The following is a 23,175-nucleotide window of genomic DNA, read 5'->3' on the forward strand; positions in this document are numbered from 1 at the left end:
GATAAGTTATGCATTTTGGATTTTCAGATTAGGGATGTTCAACTTGTATTATTATTAAAACAAATTATAACTCTAAAATATGAGCTAAAATGAATTCTAAAGATAATATAGTCTAGTTTAAACATCTAGTAAGATAGATAAAAACAAAACTAGAAAAAGTAAAATGACATCACACAGCCAGATAGTAATGAACAAAGACCCAGTTCTCCCAAACACTGGCATATGCCTTCCAATCACAAGCTGCTTGCTTTTGGACTTGAATTTCTTCTTTTAAAAGTCATTTGACAGAAGCTCACCCCAGCAATGTAGCTGCCAGTAGCCCGAATACAACTCACAGCAACACCAATTCCCCCAGCAGACTTAGAGATCAATGCACACTGCTTTAGAGTGTCATAAATGCCTTCAATGCTGTCATCTTTCATACTCAGAAGGAAACAACTATAAGAAGACATAAAAGTCACAACTTAGAGCAAGCAGTGAAGCAGGAGCTCAAAAATGATTATACAATCCTAAAACAGGAAATTAGGCAAACGAATGATTTGAAGTTTACAAAGTTTCTGAGTGGCTTTAGGAGAAGAAAAGTGAAAACAAAACTGGCCTTTACTGGAATGACACAACGAAACATGTAAGCAAATCATACTATTTAAAAATCATCTTGCTGTCTACCCTAGATAATAGGCCTGAGAAGAAGTCTTTAAGTTAAGTCTAAAATATTAGCTCACATTTCACCAGCCTGCAAATATGCTCTTATCACTCAACTTGCATGCAAATTCAGCTTTCTGGTAAGACAAGAAAAATGAAACACTTCTGAAAAAAGAAACATCTATCCAAAGGTCAAACAATTCTTTGGAATGTTCACCAAAATGACAGCTCCCTAGCAGTGTTTTTAAAGATGATACCTTTACATTTTGGATCTCATCCTGCTTCTCCCTCAGGAACCTTACTCTACCAATGATCCCTTCACTGTCTTGAATATTCAATCACTCAAATGGAGTCTATCCATTGATTTTTTTTCTATGAAATATCATATAATCAAGAAGATACAGAGAATAATAGGACAAATATCCACCTACCTCAAAATATAAAACACTACCATTATAAGTCTAAATACAATCCCCTAGTGTTTTCATGCATTTTAACTTTGGCATTTTACATGTTCCACATTTAAAAATTTTTCTACTTGTATATTTATCAGTCTACAACTTTTTTGTAACTCCACATTGTGCTATAGAGGTTCATTGGTTCATTTTTATTTTTTTAAAGAGTATCGACATACACATCTTTTTTTTTTTAAGACTTACTTATTTGAAAGGCAGAGTTATAGGCAGGCAGAGGCAGAGACAGAGGTCTTCCATCCTCTGGTTCACTACCCAAATGGCCACAAGGGCCAGAACTGGGCCAATCTGAACCCAAGAGCTAGGAGCTTCTTTCCAGTCCCCCACAAGGGTGGCAGGGGCCCAAGGGCTTGAGCCATCTTCTATTGCTTTTCCAGGGCATAGCAGAATGCTGGATCGGAAGCGGAGCAGCCGGGACTTGAACTGGTGTTCACTGGGATGCCGGCACTACAAGAGGTGGCTTTACCTGCTTTGCCACAGCGTCGGCCCCCATTTCTTTCTTTAAGTGTACATCATACATTACCAACACTCCTCTCAACTCCAAGATTGGACAAAAGGATTAAAAATAAAAACTCATTACACTACTCAGTGAAGCATTACTAGAAACTTCTATATAAAAGTATAAACTGGGGCCGACACTGGCATAGCAAGCTAGGCTTCCGCCTGCAGCACCAGAATCCCATATGGGTGCTAGATCATGTTCCGGCTGCTCCTCTTCCGATCCAGCTCTAAGCTAATGGCCTGGGAAGGCAGTGGAAGATGGCCCAAATGCTTGGGCCCCTGTACTGCGTGGGAGACCCAGAGGAAGCTCCTGGCTCCTGGCTTCAGATTTGCCCAGCTCAGGTTGTTGTGGCCATTTGGGAAGTGAACCAGAAGATGGAAGACCTTTCTCTCTGTCTCTTCCTCTCTCTGTCTGCGACTCTGCCTCTCAAATAAATAAACAAATAAAATCTTTTTTTAAAAAAAAGTATAATGTTAAAAATTTATGAAGCTGACCAGCGCCGTGGCTCACTAGGCTAATCCTCTGCCTGTGGCGCCGGCACCCCGGGTTCTAGTCCCAGTTGCTCCTCTTCCAGTTCAGCTCTCTGCCATGGCCCAGGAAGGCAGTAGAGGATGGCCCAAGTGCTTGGGCCCTGCATCCGCAGGGGAGACCAGGAGGAAGCACCTGGCTTCTGGCTTCAGATCGGCGCAGCACACCGGCCTTAGTGACCATTTGGGGGGTAAACCAACGGAAAGGAAGACCTTTCTCTCTCTCTCTCTCTCTCTCTAACTCTGCCTGCCAAAAAAACAATTAAAAATAAACAAAAAACTTACGAAGCCTTAAAATGATTTGATTACAGATACCTGTAATACATACATCCATAATTATATGTTAACTGACACAATGGATAATGATTTGAAGAAATGACTCAGCAAATGATTCTAACATTCCTATAAGCTTTCACAATCTGAAAGAAATAGCAAAATGAGGTAACCAAAGGTACCTGCAAGGGGAAAAGAGCTTCAGCTTTCTAATTAAGTAAGGCCTGAAGATAGCTGTGAAAAATATTCTCATAAGGGAGCTGGTAGATCATAGAGATTCATTTCCTTTGACACATGTAACCTTAGCATTCATTTTCATTGCTATAAAGTATTCCACTGCACAAGTACACCAATATTTGTCCATGTGCCTGTTGACAGACATTTGGATTATTTACAACTCATTTCTCAAGCAAGGTGGCTATGCAAATTATTGAACATTTCATCTGTAGGAGAGGAATTCTATTAAAAGCAATTATAGGCCGCGGCTCACTAGGCTAATCCTCCACCTGCAGCGCCGGCACACCGGGTTCTAGTCCCGGTCAGGGCGCCGGATTCTGTCCCGGTTGCTCCTCTTCCTGTTCAGCTCACTGCCGTGGCCCGGGAGGAGTGCAGTGGAGGATGGCCCAAGTCCTTGGGCCCTGCACCCACATGGGAGACCAGGAAGAAGCACCTGGCTCCTGGCTTTGGATCAGCGTGGTGCGCCAGCCACAATGCGCCAGCCGCAGCGGCCATTGGGGGGTGAACCAACGGAAAAGGAAGACCTTTCTCTCTGTCTCTCTCTCTCTCGCTGTCCACTCTGCCTGTCCAAAAAAAAAAAAAAGCAATTATAGGTGACACACACATACCTAGAAAGTTGTGGCCGGTTGGTGCCAGCATTGAAGAGAGTGGGAGAGGCATGAGTAAACCACCTCTCAGAAAGCAGGTTATAGGTTTCAATTGCAGCATCAATGTCTTCTTTGTGAATCCCCACAGATACTCTCATCAACATATGTTGTGGTCTCTCAGCCACTAAAAACAAAAAAGGGATTTTCACATTTGAAACATGTATTTGAATCAAAAAAGGCCAACACCAAATGCAAATTAGAAAGACTTTATATCAATAAGCAGGCCAATTATTCATAAAGTTCAAAAGGTTACTTAGATTCTAAATAAGCCTAATAGCTCAACACTCTAATATAATGAATAGAAAATATAACACAATTGTGTTCATTTCTCACCTTTTCCATTGATCTTCAACAAATAGGATCTCTCCAGTGTCTAGAAATAAAGAAATTAACAAAACATTTCCAGTTTTTAAAGACACAGTGGCTATATCACTCACAATAAAGTGATCTGTTTAAATCTTCTCAGTTTTTGTACAATTTTAAATGAAAATAATAGCCTATTTGCTCTTCCTAGCTTCAGTCTGGAACATTATCAATTGGCAGTTTTGTTTTGTAAAGACCGCATGAAAATATTTGTTAAAAAGCCAGTTCTACACACGTAACAGCCAAAGCTGTGTATTCACCATCATCATCATTATCACAATGGCTAACACTCATAAAGGGCTTAAAACAGGGCACTAATCTCAGCAACACATATACTCATTAATCATCAACAGAATTTGTTCTTGAGATTGTATATTATCCCCATCCTAAAGAAGAGGAAACTGAAATATAGACATATATTCCTGTTCTCATTTACTAAACTGTATCATCACCATAAAATACTTAGAAAAACACTGTGTGTGTGTGTGTATATATATATATATATTATAATATACATATACACATAGGGACTTTATAAATAGTTATTGCATATATAGCCAAGTAATATGTAATAATTTAGGTAAATTATCTGCATAACTCCTCAGATAATCCAAAATGTTTGGAACATTCAAAATTACAAATGGATAAGCTATCTTTTACTTAACTAAACCACTGCCACCACCACCTTAGCTTCATTATAGCCCTCAGATGCAGCCCACCTCCAACAACTTAATGACTTTTATAACTGTATCAGCAAAACATAAACAAGACCCTGTGTTTCCCAATCTAAGGAGGAATCCCCACTTATTTGAAACCAATTATTTACCTTAAAGCCAAAGTAATTATAAGAGAAATCTCGGTCATAGATAATGGCAGAATTCAGGCGCTGATGGGATGAAAAAGAACCCATAGTTAAAATAAAATTAGACTTATGTTCACAAAATCTGGTATCTTTCCGCCCTGACTGCAGAACTAAAATTGACATAGGCTGTAAAAGATGCAATTCTGAATAGTGCCTGGGATTGAGTCCTGCCTCTACTTCTGATCCAGATTCTTACTAATGTGCACCCTGGAGACAGATCATGGTCCAAGTACTTGGGTCCCTGCTACCACCTGGTAGACCTGGTTGCACTTCCAAGCTCCAGGCTTCAGCCTGGCCTAGCTCCAGCTGTTATGGGCATGTAGGGAACAGACCAGTAGGATACAAGATCTCTCTTTGTCACTTTGCCTTTCAAATATATAAAAAATAAAGTTTAAATATAAGCTGTGTGATTTAATGTGATTTTCCAAACTTTCCCTATTTTGTATATAGTAAGTACATCATTTAAAAAAAAAACAGGAGTTACAGAGAAAGAGGGAGATTCAGAGAGATCTTCTAACAACTGGTTCACTCCTCAAATGGCCACAATGGCCAGGGCTAGTCTAGGAGGAAGCCAGAGGACTGGAACTCCATCCGTATCTTCAGAAATGGGTGTCAGGGGCCCAGGAACTCAGGCCACCTTCCATTGCTTTTCTGAGGCACATTAGCAAAGAAATGAAACAGAGGTGAAGCAGCCAGGACTTGAACCAGTAATCATACTGCATGCTGGCATTGCAGGTGGTAGCTTAACTTGCTGCGCCACAATGCCAGCCCCTAAAATTCATCTTTAACGAAGAGGGAGAGAAGTGAGCATAAAAGTGACTATGTTATTATCCTTATAATATTTTTAGATAGTTGTTAAGCCAAAAGTGTTAGTACAACATATTTAATAATATATCTTATTTTTAAAATCAGTCCACTTTAAATAGCATAAAAACAAACGATAAGCAATGAGAAAAAGGATTATAAGCTCTGCAAAACCTATGGTCCTTTAATAGGTTTTAAACAAACTACTATTTTGACAGGGTTTACAGCAAAATTGGTCATTGTTGCAAAGTTTTTATAGACTATAATGCCATTTAAAGGAAAACAAAAGCAATCAGCTACAAATAATCATCTTGAATAAAGAAAAATGGAACCAGTTTTTCAAAATACTAATAATATTTCTGCATAATGATATATGTCATTTTTAAATTACTGAGCAAGATCTTTCAAAATTTCATCTGACCAGCCTTTCTGCAAGTCAGTTTGGCAATGTTTATGAAAAATCTGAATGCACATACTCTTTGGTTCAGCAATTCCACTTAAGGAATTTATCTTACAGATACATTCACCTATGGGCAAAACCCTACCATGCAAGTGCATTTTCTGCTATAAAAATTGGAAAACAAATATTCACCCCTAGAGGAATTCTTACAAATATATACAATGACAATATATCTATGAAATGGAAGTTCTGCAGCCATTAGAATAGGGTAAATTGATACTCACTAAAAAACTAATACAGAACAATCTCCAAGATCTATTTGTAATTGAAAAAACTATCAGCGAGCAGAGTATGGACAGTAAGCCACCAATGAAGGTATATGTACACATATATACACATACACACATGTACAGAATAACTCTGGAAAAACACATTTCAAAATGATAAAAACAAAGTTGCTTCTAGAGAGGAAAATCAGGATTTATACAGGAAAGAGAACTAGTTTTCACCTATATCTTTTGTATTTAAATTATAAAATGAACATGTTACTGTAAAAAAAAGACCTATTAAAAAATTTCTACCAGAAAAATGTGAAACGTACATCTTTATTGGCCAAAACAATATCCAGCGTTGACTTGGCCACCATGGGAGAGTGTTTGCCATTGTGTGGATTTATGTAGCTGTACAGGTCTTCCATCACATCTAAAAAATAATGACAATAACAAATTAAAATAGCAAATCACATAACAGCTAATTCAGTCTCCAGGAAATAGTTTAGAACTTTGGCTCTCAACAATTTTTTCATTCCAACCTGCCTCAATCTAGTATAGAAATATGTACTGTTAAATATATAATGTTTCATTTAAGGAACCAGTTCCAGAGTTAGAGTGGGTATAAGCTTTTGCAGCTTAAAAATGATTATCAGGATGAGTGTCACAGTGCAGTGGGTTAAGCTGTTCCTTGGGATGCCTGTATCCCATATCAGAATGCCTGGGATAAAGTCCTACTTCTACTTCCAATCCAGCTTTCTGACAATGAACACCCTGAGAGGTAACAAATGATGGCTCATCTGAGGCCCCTGTTATCCACATGGGAGACCTGGATGAGCTCTTGGCTCCTGGTTTCATCCTGGCTCAGACACTTGGGGAGTGAACCAGCAGATGAACTATTTCTCTCCAGCTATCTATCTATCTCTGTCACTCTGCTTTTCAAATTAATAAAAGTACTTAAAAAATTTTTTTAAACAGATTCCCAGATGATTCTGAAACCTACCTTCATTGAAAATTATAGATTGAAAGTAAGGAAATGCAAACATGATAAGCTCTTCTTACCAACTTTTTTTTTTATTGTAATAACAGAAACTCAACTTAAAACTCATTCCAAGCAATTCACTATAAATCCCCATTTAGCAAGAATTCTCCCTCTGCTCTTCTTTAAGCAGTACTGGGTGCTCTGCGTGTATGAATAAGCCTTATGTACATACAAATGCTGGCATTTTTATTGGGATTGAGTTGAATCTATTGATGAATTTTGGGATAACTGCCACCTTCATAATAAATCTACTAAAAAGGGAAGATATAATGTTTTAGGCCCCACAGACTAGATCTGGAATTGAGAGCTAAAACAGTTCTTTTCTTTAAATAAAAAAAAAAAAAGAAAGAAAGAAAAATATTTATTTATTTCAAAGGCAGAGCTACAAAGAGAGGGAGTGAGAGAAAAAGAGAGATGGATCTTCCATCTGCTGGTCTATTCCCCAAATATTTTCCAAATGGCCTCAGTGGCCAGGACTGGGTCAGGCTAAAGCCAGGAGGTTCCCCCAGGTCTCCTACACGGGTGCAAGGGCTTGGGCCACCTTCCGTTGCCTTCTCAAGCACATCAGCAGGGAGCTGGATTGGAAGTGGAGCAGACAGGACTCAACTGGCGTCCATACAGGATGCTGGTGCCACAGGTGGCAGCTTAACCCACTACGCCACAATGTCGGACCCATGAGCCAAAATATTTCTAATCTCAATCAATTGGCTCCTTACATATTGAAAAAATTATTTTGTCATCCTTTTTCCACATTCCTTGAGCTTATAAAATGGGAGTGGTAGAATGAAGTATTTGCTAATGATGACAAAACATCAATTTTAACATTTTGTTTAACCCTAAGCTTGTCAATAGATATTATTTTCCTAACCAAGCTACCATCATCTGCTTAAAGATGGACTTTAAAAACCATAAAGAACAAGAATCTATTGACCCTTTGATGCAGCAAGTCAGCACCATGGAGAAGCAATAAGTTCTAGTCCCATCTCTGCCACTAATTTGTACAGGTGGCTTTTCTAAACAAGATGCAACTTTTCTTTTGACATCCAAGGTTACTTTCTATTACCCTTATTTATTTTCTGAGAATACTAGATTCCATCTTTTCCACCCCAGACTCACCACTGAACACTTTCTTTGTTTCTTTGTGCAAGTTCGAGACAGCAATCCTTGCCGCCAGGATGGCATAGTCGGGATGCTTAGTAGTCAAGGTTGCAGCTGTTTCAGCAGCCAAAGTATCCAGTTCCACTGTGGTGACTCCACTGTATAAGCCTTGGATTACTTTCATAGTGATCTGGGCCTACAAAAACAAAAGCATAAGTTAACTGAGCTTTCCCAAGAAACAATAGCTTCCTTAAAGGAACAAGTAAAAAATAATCAAATTTATATTATAATAAAACAGACAGCTTCCTTTCCTGAATATCACTAGTCAGAAGAGTAAGCTGTGTGAACTGGGTAATTAGAATTCCTAAACCAACAGAGCTGCCAGGAAGAAACAGTCTTGGAGCAGGCATTTGGTATAGCAGTTAAGACAGTTTCGGACACCTATGTCCCATATCAAAATGTCTGGTTGGAGCGGCAGCTACTCTGCTTCCAAACAAAGTTCCTGCTAAGGTGCACTCTGGGAGGCAGCACAGGAGGGTGTAAGTACTTGGGTCCCTGCCAACCACCTGGGAGACCCAGCTTGACTTCTAAGCTCCTAGTTTCCACCAGGACCAGCCCTGGCTTTTGTGGACATTTGGGGAGTAAATCTGTGGACAGAAGATCTGTCAATCAGCCTCTTTCTACGTGTGTAAATGTGTGTTTCAAACTTTTTACAGAATGAAGTCTCACAGAGAAATAGCTGAAAAATCAACCATTGATTCTTAAATATTTTTCCATCTTTCTTTCGAATTCTGCCTATGTGATCAGGGCTCCAGTTCCAAACTAACCCATTTCCCCCTAAATTTTACCTAAGAACAAGTACAGGAAAGCAAATAAATAAGATTTCAGTCATTCCAATTCAGGAGATGAAGATACGAAGTACAGTCAGAACCAAGTCATTTAATAATTTAATTACTACTCTTTAACACTTCACATATTACAAACATTTAAATTTTCATAATCTCCAACATTTCACACCTGGTGAGATGAATATTATCAATCAACATTTTACATGAGGAACCTACAGTGCAGGTTACTAGGACTTGTTCAAGGTTGTATTACTGTCTGCTATGGTTTGGATATAATTTAACCATAGCTCCCAAAGGTTCGTGTATTGGGAGCTTGGTCCCCATGGCAAAATAATAGATAGCTCCTATCTACATGACCACAATCTAAAAATAAGTTTGGACCAGCAGTTAAGATACCACTTGAGATGCCCACATCCCACATTGCAATGCCTAATTCAAGCTCTGGTTACTACACTTCTGTTTCAGTTTCATGCTAAGGCATATCCTGGGAAGCAGCAGGTGATGGCTAAAGCACATGGGTTCCTGCCATCCACATGAGAGACTCAAACTGACTTCCAGGCTCCTGGTTTCAGCCTGGCTATTGTGGACAGTTAAGGAGTGAATTACCAGATGAGGGTAATCTCCCTCTATCTGTGTCTCTGCCTTTCAAACAAAATAAAAATTAAAAAGCAATAATAAAAATACAAACAAGTTTCAAAAACAGTTTTTCACTGCAAAAAAAAAAATATATATATATATACACACACACACTCAAGAAAATCTCTGCTGCAAATTGTTAATATCAAGTTTTTTTCCTCTTTTCTCACATTTATTTCTGAAAAGTGAGAATTCAGAGGACAGAATCAAAAAAATAGTTTTGGGGCCAGTGTTGTGGCACAGTAGGAAAAGCCAATGCCTGCAATACCAGCTTCCTAAATGGACACCAGTTCATGTCCCAGGTGCTCCAATTCCAATCCAGCTCCCTGCTAATGGCCTGGAAAAAGCAGCAAAAGATGGCCCAGGTACTTGGGATATCTGGATGAAACTCCTGACTTCTGGCTTTGATCTGGCCCTTGCAGCCAACTGCAGAAGGAACCAGCAGACGGAAAATATCTTTCTCCCTGTGTCTCTCCCCCTCTCCCTGACTTAAAAATAAATAAAGCTAAGAAAGAAAAAAAAGAGTTTAAATTCATACTTTATATTCAAGGGCATAGCCACAATACCAACCAAACTACAGTATATCAATAAGCTAAGGGCCAGAGAAAAGCGAGACAAATAAAGAATTACATGAAACAAGGGACCCAAGATATAAACCAAAATTTACTTACAGGATCAACAAAGTCCATATTGAGTCCATAGCAAAGCTTCTGGATTCTAGACGTAATTTTGTCGAACATAACCCGCTCTTGGCGGCCATCTGAAGAGTTAAACCATACAATTCATGTCAGCACTTATTAGGATGGCAATATGTAATAATCAAATGTAATTAATGTGAACTTTTTAAACTGACCAGCATAAAATGCTATTTTACAGATAAAAGATTCAGACCCCCACTAGAATCATCAAGAGATTATTTACTATTGTCTTCCCCAGAAAGCAAAGATTCCACATTTGAAATCTTCTCTTCCCTTACATTGTAATCAGATGGATTCTTGCAGTAATTTCCCAATGATGTTTCCCCATCTTGACCCACATGGCAATCAGAATTATCCTTTAAAACTTAGATCAAGATCCTTCACTACTCCCCCTCAAAATTCCTAATAGTGGTTTTCCATCTCCTCCAGAATAAAAATCAAACTCATTACAAAAGTCAGTGCATATAATCTCACACAACCTGCCCTGTACGCCACCCACCCAGCTTCATCTCCTACCCTCTTACCTTCCTTCCTCACTCTAACTTGGCAGCTGTTTGCGCCTCCTTTAGATCTTTGCTCAATGTCACCTTCTCAATAAAACTTCTCGGATGACCCTGCTTCAAACTGCAATTCTCCACACACAACCTTGCTCTTCTTTCCCTTTTCCCCTTCTATACTAATTTTTCCCCATAGCTCTTGTCACCATCTAACACGCTATATATTTTACTTTTGTATTTGTGTATTATGTGACTCCTTCTACCCATCCATTAAAACATAATTTCTAAAAGGATAAAGATTCTTTGATGCTTTATTTACCAATCTATTCCTTACTGCCCAGACCAAGGGCCAAGGCCTAGCACATAGTAGGTACTCAAATATTTATTGAATGCTAAATGATTTATAACACTGTCTCCATTCCAGCACCTTCGTGGTCAATGTGGTTTATATACTCTCTTAGGGTAATTAACAGTTTCTAATGTACTTCATACCATGTGAAGTCTTTCTATTTGTAATTCAAGACAACCTTCCCATGGCAATCTCTTAGTTGTTTGTTTTTTAAGATTAATTTATTTATTTGAAAGGCCGAGTTAACAGAGACAGAGAGGGAGAGACGAAGAGAGCTCTTCCATCCTCTGGCTTCACTTCCCAAATGGCCACAACGGCCAGGGCTGGGCCAGGCCGAAGCCAGGAGCCGGGAGCTTCATCCAAGTTTCTTACATGAGTGGCAGGGGCCCAAGTATTTAAGCCATCTTCTGCTGCTTTCCCAGGCACATTAGTAGGGAGCTGAATCAGAAGCAGAATGACAGGGGCTTAAACCAGCACTCCTATGGGATACTAGCATCACAAGCAGTGGCTTACTCTGCTGCACCACACCACCAGCCCCAGTCACTTAGTTTAGCAGTTTGGCGATATAGTAAGCAATCACATGGAGATCGTATCTAAATAGTCATAATTTTTTACTATATTTTTGAGACCATATTCTTCTTTGGCCTTCCAGACAAAAATATTTCAGCATTCTTAGTTTATCCTCAAATGATCACAAATAGTGATCTATCCAACAACTACACAGCCTTAATCTTAGGAAAGCTAAATAATATGGTTAGTCAATTTACAGATCTTCATTTGCAGGAAGGGGCTAATTATTATGCCTATTCGATTTACCTTATCAGTTTATTCTAAGAACAAAATGCACTACGGTAAAAAGTGTCGTTCTTTTAGCAACCTTAGTATAGTTACAACTACATCTTATAAAAAATAACACTGCTTTTATAGGAAAAAAAGTTGATCATAGTATGTGATACAAAATAGGTACTCAATAATATTAGTGTCTCATTCTGATTTAGTTTTTTTTTCTTCTGTGCACCTAAAATCCTTTACAACTAATCAGTAAGTTAAATCCTTCTCATTCACATCTGTGTCCTCAAATTTAGTGCCTAGTACAAGGAAAGTTCTCAAATGTCTGATGAAGAATGAATGAACACTAAGACACAAATATCAGCCCATCACCACTTGCACACACTATATTTTCTTCTTCTACATTAGCAGTAACAGAACCCTTCTCTTTCTAATCACCATTGTCATTTCCCTTTTTGATCAGACTCATATCTGCACGTTTAACTCTTGAACAGAGTAAATTGGCAGGCCCCACATTAGGACTGAGCCCTAGTGATGCAACAATTGGCTAAATAGGCAGATAGGGAACCACAAAGCAACATTTAACCCAGAATTCTGCAGCTACCAAAGTTCTGAAGTTAATCAGGAAACTCACCAAAAGTACTCCAGTAACTGACTTAACTCACATTATAGAATGCGAGACAAACTAAAGGCCCAAGGGAGCAATTACCCACTGTTCTCTAACCTGTGATTCCACTTGATCAATTTTTCAACACAGAAGTTGCTTTTATCAAATCACTAATCCCTGCTTCCCACTGCCTACATTAACCTCTTCTCTCCAACAAGGCTTACCTTAATTTGGCCATAATTCACTTCTTCTGTTCCCTATGAAATACCATAAGTCCCAATAGGACCTCCCATTCCCACATCTGCATCATTGCTTCTGTCTTACTCTGCCTTCTACCTTTCCATACATGGAACTCCAATTCATTCTCCAAGAGTTACACCTCATGAAACCTGCCCAATCATAGTTAACCCACACTGACCTATTCTTCCTTGGAAATCCTCTACAGATGCTCCTCAAGGGGGTTATGTCCTGGAGTTTTAGCTTGCTTTGTTCACTGAAGCTCTATCATCTAAAACAGTTCCTAGCACAAAGAAGTGCTAACTAAATGCTTTCTGAACAACTGGATGAACAGGTTACTGTAATCTATCAGAATATTTATAATATTATGTAATCTTTTTGTCTATCTCAATTGAAAATATCAAACATTAAAAGATGAAAATGCATTTAATATACCTAACCTACCAAACATCACACAGTACATCACATTTTGGCCACACAGTACACTATAGGGTGTGGGTTGTTTACCTTTTTTTGAAAAAAATATTTATTTGAAAGTCAGAATTACAGAGAGAGGAAGAGACAAGACAAAGAGAGAAAGACAATCTTCTATCTGCCGGTTCACTCCTCAAATGGCCACAATGGCCAGGGCTGGGCCAGGCCGAAGCCAAGAGCCAGGAGTTTCATCCAGGTCATCCATGTGGGTACAGGGGCCCAAAGACTTGGGCCATCCTCCACTGCTTTTTGAAGTGCATTGGCAGGGAGCTGGACTGGAAGTGGAGAAGCCAGGACTGGAACCTGCGCCCACATGAGATGCTGGCACTGCAGACAGTAGCCTAAACCTCTGCACCACAGTGCTGGCTCCGGTTGTTTGCCATTGTGATTGCATGGCTGAATGTGAACTGAGGCTCGCTGCCCAGCGTCACAAGAGATTATCATGTCATTTATCACTAGTCCAGAAAAAGACCAAAATTCAAAAATCAAAGTATGACTTATGCTTAATGTGTATGACCCTTGTATTATTGTAAAGTGAAAAAACAGTAAACTTGACAATAGTAAGTTGGGAAACATTTGTAGAAAACTAATTGCCTGATTTCTTCTTGGTTATAAGCTGTCTTTAATGTCTTCATAAAAGACCAAGAATGTGCTTCGTCCATAGCTATGAACTTTCTATTCCCTCTGCTTGGAATGTTCAGGCCACAGATTTTCACACTCTACCTTCAGGGCTTAGCTCAAATATGAGCTTCTCAGAGAGGCCTTCCCTGACTACCCAATCCTAGGTTACTTTTTCGTTGACCTTTGTTACATTATCCTGCTTACGATCATTAGCTCACTAATCACTGATTAGTGAGACCAACTGATTCTTGGACTTTTATTTCTTGTGTACACTTACCATTCCCACCCACACTAGACTGTAAACTCTGTGACAAAAGCAATTTAGCTTGTTTTCTTCACTGAATCTCTAACACCTAAAACAGTTCCTAGCACAAAGAAGTGCTATAATAAATGCTTTCTGAACAACTGAATGAGTTACTATAGTCTCTAATTTATCAGAATATTTATTACATTTTATTATATAATCTTTCTATCTTTCTCAATTGACTGTAAAATCCTTGAAAGGAACCATGTCTGTCTACTTACCACCGCAATCCTAGTGTTCAACAACAGTATCAGGCACACAGGGTTAGGAAGAAAGGGGGGAACAGAGAGGAAGAGGGAGGAACAGAGAAAGGGTCCAGAAAAGAAGAACAATATCAAAGACTAACGGATGCAAAGATATTATTTTATAAATGTTTGTTTCAGTTTTATGCATATACATACATAGACCATATGTACATGTATGTAATAGGCATTTTTTATTGGCAATTATGATCCAAAGTTTTGAAAACACTACACCAAACTCCAAAGTACAGTTTACAACTCGGTTAGCTACTTTATCATTTATTCCAATGGTTCTCAATTTCTTTAAACTACTCTCCTTGAGGAATGATAATCTCCCATTAGAAAAAACATTTCAAGATAGCAGATGAGTAGCTGGTGCTGTGGCACAGCGGGTTAACACCCTAGCCTGATGTGCCGGCATCCCATATGGGTGCCGGTTCGAGACCTGGCTGCTCCATTTCCCATCCAGCTCTCTGCTATAGCCTGGGAAAGCAGTAGAAGATGGTCCAGCTCCTTGGGCCCCTGCACCCACGTGGGAGACCCAGAAGAAGCTCCTGGTTCCTGGCTTCAGATTGGCACAGCTCCGGCCGTTGCGGCCATTCGGGGAGTGAACCGTCGGATGGAAGACCCCCCCCCCAACTTTGACTTTCAAATAAATAAATAAATCTTTAAAAACAAAAAATAATAAAAACCTGAAGAGACCTACAATCACTTATTAAAAAAAAAAAGCAGATGAGAAAAACTCATCTACTTTTCTCCCCTGTTATCTATGTTCACATGGATTAGTTCTAAATCCCTAACAACTTTAAGATCTTTGAAGATGTAGCTGCCTTCGCCATCTATTTCTTCAGTGTTTAGCAAGACGTTAACACATCCAGTTAGTACTTGTAAGTCAACTCTTGCTGCCCCCCTGAATAATTACATTAAAATTAACAAACACAGGAGTTACTCTGCTACTTCATAGGCATGCCAAAAATAAGAGCATCCTATGTGCCTTAAAATAAAACAAGCAGGGGCCGGTACTGTGGCGTAGTGGGTTAACACCCTGGCCTGAAGCGCCAGCATCCCATATGGGCACCAGTTCTAGTCCAGGCTTGCTCCACTTCCCATTCAGCTCTCTGCTATGGCCTTGGAAAGCAGTAGAAGATGGCCCAAGTCCTTGGGCCCCTGCACCCACGTGGGAGACCTGGAAGAAGCTCCTGGCTTCAGATCGGCATGGCTCTGGCTGTTGCGACCGTCTGAGAAGTGAACCTGCAGATGGAAGACCTCTCTCTCTCTCTCTCTCTGCCTCTCCTCTCTCTGTGTAACTCTGACTTGCAAATAAATAAGTAAAAATCTTTTTTAAAAATTAAAAATAAATAAAGCAAGCAAATCTTAATACATTTTTAATATTAACAACCTTTGCTGAATGCTACAATGGCAGAAATCTAGTGCATTAGCCATACAGATCAAGTTATGTTCTCTGAAGGAATGAGAAGCAAAATAAACTCTGCCCACAGAGCAGTTTGTAGATGGTACTTTTTAAACTTCAGTATTTCAAAGTAAATCCAAAAGGTTAAAGACTCAACGCAGAAGTATTACACACTTCAGCAATCTAGTGTATAAATTTTCAATTCATCTGTTACCAGCTTACCATAAGACCATGCTCAAAGATCCCTGCCTAAAGGCTTACAAACAGGGTATTCATCTCTCTCAGGAATAGATCAATAAAAGTTCACTGTGTATTTCCGTCTCTGGCCTCAGCAGCTAAAATGGGGGATGTCAGGGAAATTTGGAGAATGGCGATCTCTAGCAGGAAGGACCACCACTATCTACTTCATCTCTTGGCTGTAGTTCAACCAATCTGGACATAATCACTATATATTACACTTTGATATAACTTCTCTCATTCATTCTTTGAGCACCTATTCATTGCAGGCACCATGCTTAAGTGTGAGCAGAAAAGTCCCCGTCTTTGAAACACTCACAGCCTACTGGACAAAACAGAAACATCCAGTCAGTCAATCCAGTCAGTATTTACTAAAAGTCAACAGACTGCACTTAAAACTTTGTCTACACCTGTCTCACATGGCTTTCTGTTATGTGTCACTCTTGTTTTTCCAACCTGGAAAGGCAGGGAGTAGGGACTGTCTCCTTTTGGAATCTCACAAAGCCAACCAAAGGGCTGGACACAAAAGAGACTCAGCAAGTCTAATATGGAGACTGAACCTCTCTCTCTCTCTCTCTCTCTCTCTCTCTCTCTCTCCCTCCCTCCCTCCCCCCAAGCAAAATGAAAATAAATACATAAATTTAAAAAAAGAAAAGAAATCACTGTTGCGAAACATACAACTCTGGCTCTTCCCAGTCTCCATCCGGTCAGATGTCCTAAGACACCGGGTTTTTATTCAGTGTAAATCTCTTCCCCCAAGCATCCCTCTGGGGCACTTCTTGGGGATTATGGCAACACGGCAAAGTCTGGGTCTGGGACCTGTTTTTTCACTCCACATCTCTACCTTTACCCCACAAGAGATCAGGAAAACGTTGGGCGCCTGCGTAGGAGAGAGTCCCTTCTTACTTGCTCCTTCTTTGCCTAACACGGGTCACCAACTCCAACCGCCCCCCCCCCCGGCTTTGAGAGAAAGCCCTGCTGTCAGCTAGGGGTTCAACCCCAGCCTCTCCATCAATTAACTGGGTGACTTGGGATCAGTCACCGAAACCTCTCTGCGAGCCTCAGTTTCTGCATCTAAAATGTGGGGCCAATAATGCCCATCTCAGAGGCTTGTGGAGAGGAAGAAAAGAGCGCCTAGAAAGTGCCCGGCCTCTCGATCCGGGGTCAAAGTTGTTCTGTCGAAAGGCAGCACCACGACCTAGGCGAGGGGGCGCAGAGCGCAGGCCGGGAGCAGGATGGGGGCAGAGCTGCTGACAGGGCGGGAAGCGGCGGCGGGAAGGGCGGGAAGGGCGGGAAGCGGCGGCTGCGGCAGGCGGGCGGCCGGGGCACGGCTCGCGCAGCGGCAGCCCACGTCCCCGAGCCCCTCAGCCACCCAGCCCGTCCCGGGCCCCTCACCTCGCTTGATCACATGCATCGCCGCTGGTGACCGAGGCGCTGGAGGATTCGAGACGCTGCTGCAGCTCTAGGGTACCGGCGGGACCGAGAGGGTGGCCGAGCGCGGAGGGTTTGACTCCCGGGGCTGCTCGGGCGCAGGCACTGGAGCTGGAACCAGAAAGCACTTTCCAAGCGAGAGCAGAGGCGCGACAATCCGAACCCCTTCGCGCTCCCGCCACCCGTGACGCAAAAGCGGAGCGACAGCTTCGATGACGTTAGTCGTAGGTGCCAACGCCGGAGGGCAAATGGGCAGGACTAATAGAAAGTCGGCCTCGCCCGGCGCCGCCATGTTGAAAATGGGCAAGGAGACTGCGCCTCTGCCCCGGAAACGCTGTTTCCCCGCCGCCATGCTGTGTGTGGGCAAAATTGAATCGGTCCTCCGGGCTCTGACGAAGCTCGCAGAACCCGCCAGGCCCCGCCCCACCCTGCCCCTTAGGCGACAGCCCTGGCTAGACGTCGCCGGTTATTTTGTGAAGTGAAAGACCCCACCAGTCCGCTTGAGAAAAGCAACCTTGGAGACATCCTGACACCGATCGGACCCATTTGTAGTTTTTCATAACTTGTGTGATGTTGGCCCCATTGTTTCTAAGACACTTGAACTTTTTCTGGAAGGTGTCGCAAGCATAAGGATTATTCTGAGTTCCAGCAGCCTATGTATGTTTCTATATTGAAGCGGTCACTTAGATCTGTCCAAAAGGTCTGTCTCTTACTAAAGTCATTTCAAAAGTTAATGTTCTCAGTGGGTTAACACCACGGAAATGTAATCTTCTGTGAATTTGGGTTCATTTTTAAATATTGTTCCTTTTAGTTCCATTCTGGTCTGGTCATCCCTGCAGCATTGTTTGATAATCCCAAGCACTTGTTCCTTTATAACTGAGTCCCTATGACCTATTCTGAACCACAATCTTTGTAAATATTAATAAATGTTACCACTGTTCAAAAAAAAAAGACCCGTCAAGAATTTTTTTTAAGATTTCTTTATTTATCTGAAAGGCACTGGGAGGGGTGGGGTCCATCTATCTGCTGGTTCACTCCCCAAATCCCTGTAACAGCTGGCACTGGGCCAGGCAGAAGCCAGGAGCCTGGAACTCCATTCAGGTCTCCCAGTAGGTGTCGGGGCCCCATCATCTGCTACCTCCCAAGATGCACATTAGCAGGAAACTGGAGAGAAGCAGATGGAGGCCAGCGCCGCGGCTCACTAGGCTAATCCTCCACCTTGCGGCGCCAGCACACTGGGTTCTAGTCCCGGTCGGGGCGCCGCATTCTGTCCCGGTTGCCCCTCTTCCAAGCCAGCTCTCTGCTGTGGCCCGGGAGTGCAGTGGAGGATGGCCCAAGTGCTTGGGCCCTGCACCCCATGGGAAACCAGGAGAAGCTCCTGGCTTCTGCCATCGGATCAGCGCGGTGCACCAGCTGCAGCAGCCATTGGAGGGTGAACCAACGGCAAAAGGAAGACCTTTCTCTCAGTCTCTCTCACTGTCCACTCTGCCTGTCAAAAAAAGAAAAAAAAAAAAAAAAGGCAGATGGAATCAGCCCTCCAGAGTGGGATGCCGGCATCATAACCAGTAGCATAACCTGTTGTGCCACAGCACCTGTCCCTTTCTCTTGCTTTAGCTGTTTCACGATAGGAACCCCCAAGATTGCTATCTGATGTGGGCACAGCTGGAAGTCACTGTCTAGTACTTAGTCATGTTGGAAAAAGCCACGGTAGGACAATAGCCATGGGATTTCTCCTGATGGAAATGGGAGTCCTGTGAGTTTTAAGAAGGGCAGGACCATGCCCTGTTTGCTCTCACAGTTCAGTGGATGGTGGCAGAAGCAAGGGCAGCAATAAGGCAACTGTTAACTTGAAGTAGGATGGACTTGACTGAATCTGAAGGGTAAGAGATGAGAGTCCTAATACACTATGGCTGATGTAGCATGTTCTGACTTGAGCTACCCAAAGTGATCATTATGAAATTTCATCTGGGTCATCCTTTCCCTAAAACCGTTCAAAACTTCATGGGTTCCTCACTGCCCTCCAGATGCTTGCCTGAGGTCCCTGTGATTTCTTTTTAAGTTTTTATGTATTTATTTGAAAGGCAGAGCAACATGGAGAGAAAGGGAGAGAGATGTTGTATCCTCTGATTTACTCCCCAAAGCCCCACAACAGCCACGGTTGGGCCAAGTTGAAACTATGGTACCAGTAACTCCATTCAGGTTGCCCACTTGGGCATACTTAAGCCATCACCTGCTGCCTCCCAGGGTGAGCATTAGCAGGAAGCTGAGGTGGGACTCAATCTCGGGCACTTGGATATGGGATGAGGGCATCCCAAGTGGCAGCTTGACCCCCTGTGCCATAACATCCATCTCCCTGTGAAGTAATTCTAAAAGTCATGGAGGTCGTAGGTGAGGTTATACGATAGGATCGAGGTGGCCCAGAAATAGAAATGCCAGATTTAGTGAATTTTTAAAAAGTGTCCTAAATATTGCATGGAATATAATCATACTAAAAAAGTATTCATTGTTCACCTGGAACTCAAATTTAACTAGGCATCCTGTATTTTATTAGTAACCCAATCCAGAGAGAGCTTTAGGATATGTGCATTCAAGTTTCATTTCACCTTGGCACAAGAAATGGTCTCTTCATGCCCTGTCTGTTAAGCCATAGAGAACACAATGAGAGTGAAAGCCAACACAGGTTAAAATCTCCTACATGCTTTATTGGACTTCAGAGAGTCTTATGAATTAACACAGAAAAACCCATGTGAGGTTTCCAGGGGGTACAAGGCAGTCTGCAGCCCAGCACCCTCCGAAGACCAGCTCTAGTTGCACCCACTCCAGACCCAAAAAAGGATCCCAGGGTAAAGGCATGGCAGGGAGTGGGGCAGAGGGAAAATATCTCTTCAGCCATAGCAAAAACAGGTAAGGGAGAGAGTTGGCTAGAGGAGGGGAAGGGTTGGGGGGAAGTAACACAGCCACCTTCACCTACGCCATCTTCTTTAGCCACCCCTTCCCCAAACCAGGTGTGTCCTTTTTAAGCCTCTGGCCCAGGCTATGCAGTAACATAAATGGGGTCTGACAAAGGGAGTTTGCGGTGCAGGCACTTGGGAAATTCAGGAGATTTCTTTTTTCTCTTTTAAATTGTTTTGTCTTTTGGTTCGAAAGCAACAACATCCTTGCCCAACATCTCCGGAGCTCCATCAGAGCCCTGTGCCATGGCTATGGCCCTCATAGCAGGGGAGCCAATTATCCTGAGCCCCAAGAGTATTGATATTGGGGAAGCTTTGGGCAGCACCTCTCAGAGACAAACCCTCCTGCAGTATTGCCGAGCAGGGGTAAGAGGCAGGCAGGAATGGGTGGGAAAGAAAGGGTGACTGCCTTATAGCCCATAGTTCTGGCATCCACACATCCACTGACCAAGGCAGGTCTCTCCCAATCCATTCCCAAGCCTGGCCTCTCAAAATTCTCTGGTGACTTGTTCTCTGGGAATTGGTTTCACTCTCCCATGGGCCCCTGGAGGCCTAAGTGAGCTCCAGGATGAGCTTGTAGCTTTGGCCCACCACACTCCCAGAGAACAAATCCCCAAGATTAGTCCCTAGGTCCCAGTCTGGGGCAAAAAGAACTATTATGGGCAGGGATGGGTCCAATCAGAGGCACAGGTGTCAGAAGTTACTCCTCCTGTCTTCCCTGCAACTGCTAGGGGAAGTCGGAGAGTGGTGGAAGGGAGGAGCTTCAAAGCTGGAAACAGAAACAAAAAAATAAAAATAAAAACTCAAAACTGGGACAGCAAAGACAGAAGCTGGACCCCAGAGGTGGAGCTGGGAGCTGAGGGAACAGCAACTAAGACATGCACTGAAGTGGGGAGGGAGTGACAGCAGCAGCCCATAGTGGGAGGAGGCAGGGCAGGCAGGCCATGGTGGTTTAGTTAATAAATAATGATGAAGGACCCAAGGCTGAGGGGGCAGGTATGTACAGTGCCCAGACCCCCGGGCCAGACCTTCCCTACCCCACTCTAGGGTAGATCTCATGAAGGGAGGGAAGAGGAGGCAGATGACCCAGGGAAGGATGAGCTGTTCCACCACTGCCACCTCCATGCTGCCTACTTCTTAAGTGGCTTCTTAAAGATTTTGAGGGGAAACTTCTTCCGGCCTGGGCTGGAGTCTGTCTCATCACCAATTGAACCATTATCTTCCTCAGCCACAGCCTTCTTGCCAGCCAGGTGAGGAATGCGTGTGTTGCGGCTGGCCTGCAGGGCTCGGCTGTCCCCAGCTGGAGATGGCGTGTCTGGATCTGGGGAACTGGAGCTGTGAGAATGGGAAGAATCCAAAAGTGGAGAGCCACCAGGCGGGGCTGAGGCACTCAGCTCCATGAGGCTATGGGCCTTGTCCAGCCCGTGGTTCAGCGCCAGTACTGTCTTCTTGGTCAGGGCAGGGCTGTCAGGCAGTTTCTCCACCAGAGGTCCTGGGTGGACTCCCTCAATCAGCCGGTGGCTGCTATTGGAAATCATGGCATTGAGAACCTCATCTGCAGTGCGGACCATTTGAGGAGGTTTGGGGGCCATACGCTGGCGGTCACTCATGTGGAGGGAGGACTCCGAATCGGAATGGGTCAAATCCCTGCAAGACAGAGGGCCAAGAAGAAGAAGGAGAGAGACATGGACAGGAGATGGAGTTGGGAGAAGTTGAAGAAGAGAGAGGGATAACATAATAAGACAAGGTCAGGGTAGGAAACGGGGATAGGCAGGCAGGAGAGAGAAAAGGGATGAAGAGGCAGGTGAGATGGAGAAAGGAAGGAATAGTAGAAGGAAGTTGAGTAAGCCATAAGTGCACAATGAGAGGGGGCAGGAACAGGAGATTGTGACAGATTAGAGAAGAAACCAAGCAGAGCAGAATTGTAGAGGAAGAAAATAAAAAGGATATTAGGTAGAAATAAGAAGAATCATAGGGAAACAGAAGGGGAAAATGATAGGAAGAGAAGAGACGGATAACAAGAAGCAAAAACAAATGTCAGTATATCATCATCTATCCAGCAAAGGGCTTTCCAATGCCTGAGACCCACCCACTGCTAATACCCAGGGTCTTAACTAGTACAACCATAAGCTCAAATTCCACAGGCATCATCCTCAATAAAATCTCTGTTGTCCCACGGCTGGCTGTATTTCCTAGGACTCAACCTCAGGCTAACACAGAACCTACATATTGCTGTCAGTCATCATTTTCCATGCCTTCCTCCCCAACTCAGACCCGTCACCCAGGGGATACATCCAGTGTGGGCCAGACCCCAAGGCACAGGGCACATGCAGTCAGTGGGTCTGACCCAGGCTGTGGAGGAGAGGGGGGTTAGAATAGCCTTGCAAACAATCCCTCACCCACCCCAAAAGGCCAGGATTCTGTCTCTTCCAACCCTTTCACAGGATTCAAAGAAGGTCACAGAGAAGTGTTGCAGAGTTTACGCCAAAGTCTGTGGTGACAGCAGGAAGGGTGGAGTCACTTTCAGAGCTCTGCTGACAGAGAGAATGGAGGCGGGTGTAATGAGACAGGATGTTGGCCTCTGAAGAGCAGTAGTTCAAAAGAGCACTGGACTCTTCTGTGTAATTTTGGACAAATCTAACCTTGCTGTTCTCCATATTGGCCTAATAAAAATTATACCAACTCGATTATTTTCACAGGACTG

At 42.7% G+C, this 23,175-nt stretch overlaps 2 protein-coding genes across 12 annotated transcripts in view; both read right to left on the bottom strand.

Moving 5' to 3' along the window:
• RRM1 (ribonucleotide reductase catalytic subunit M1) overlaps positions 1–17,875 on the bottom strand; it is a 36,601-nt gene extending 18,726 nt beyond the window's left edge. Inside the window, exons 1-8 of the mRNA XM_002708730.5 lie at positions 17,485–17,875; positions 10,295–10,383; positions 8,158–8,335; positions 6,332–6,432; positions 4,491–4,550; positions 3,635–3,674; positions 3,263–3,425; positions 297–438 (exon numbers count right to left, since the gene is read on the bottom strand). Of these exons, the coding sequence (XP_002708776.1) occupies positions 297–438; positions 3,263–3,425; positions 3,635–3,674; positions 4,491–4,550; positions 6,332–6,432; positions 8,158–8,335; positions 10,295–10,383; positions 17,485–17,503 (792 nt within the window). The 5' untranslated portion in view covers positions 17,504–17,875. The remainder of the gene's footprint in view (positions 1–296; positions 439–3,262; positions 3,426–3,634; positions 3,675–4,490; positions 4,551–6,331; positions 6,433–8,157; positions 8,336–10,294; positions 10,384–17,484) is intronic.
• A 2,326-nt stretch (positions 17,876–20,201) lies between these two features.
• The window catches only part of STIM1 (stromal interaction molecule 1), a 248,022-nt gene continuing 245,048 nt past the window's right edge, over positions 20,202–23,175 (bottom strand). For all 11 annotated transcript variants that reach the window (XM_070074525.1, XM_070074547.1, XM_070074522.1 and 8 more), the window contains one exon: positions 20,202–22,118. In XM_070074525.1, the coding sequence (XP_069930626.1) occupies positions 21,602–22,118 (517 nt within the window). In that variant the 3' untranslated portion in view covers positions 20,202–21,601. The remainder of the gene's footprint in view (positions 22,119–23,175) is intronic.

Source organism: Oryctolagus cuniculus, chromosome 1 (genome assembly GCF_964237555.1).
Source record: "Oryctolagus cuniculus chromosome 1, mOryCun1.1, whole genome shotgun sequence".
NCBI classification, from domain to species: Eukaryota; Metazoa; Chordata; class Mammalia; order Lagomorpha; family Leporidae; genus Oryctolagus; species Oryctolagus cuniculus.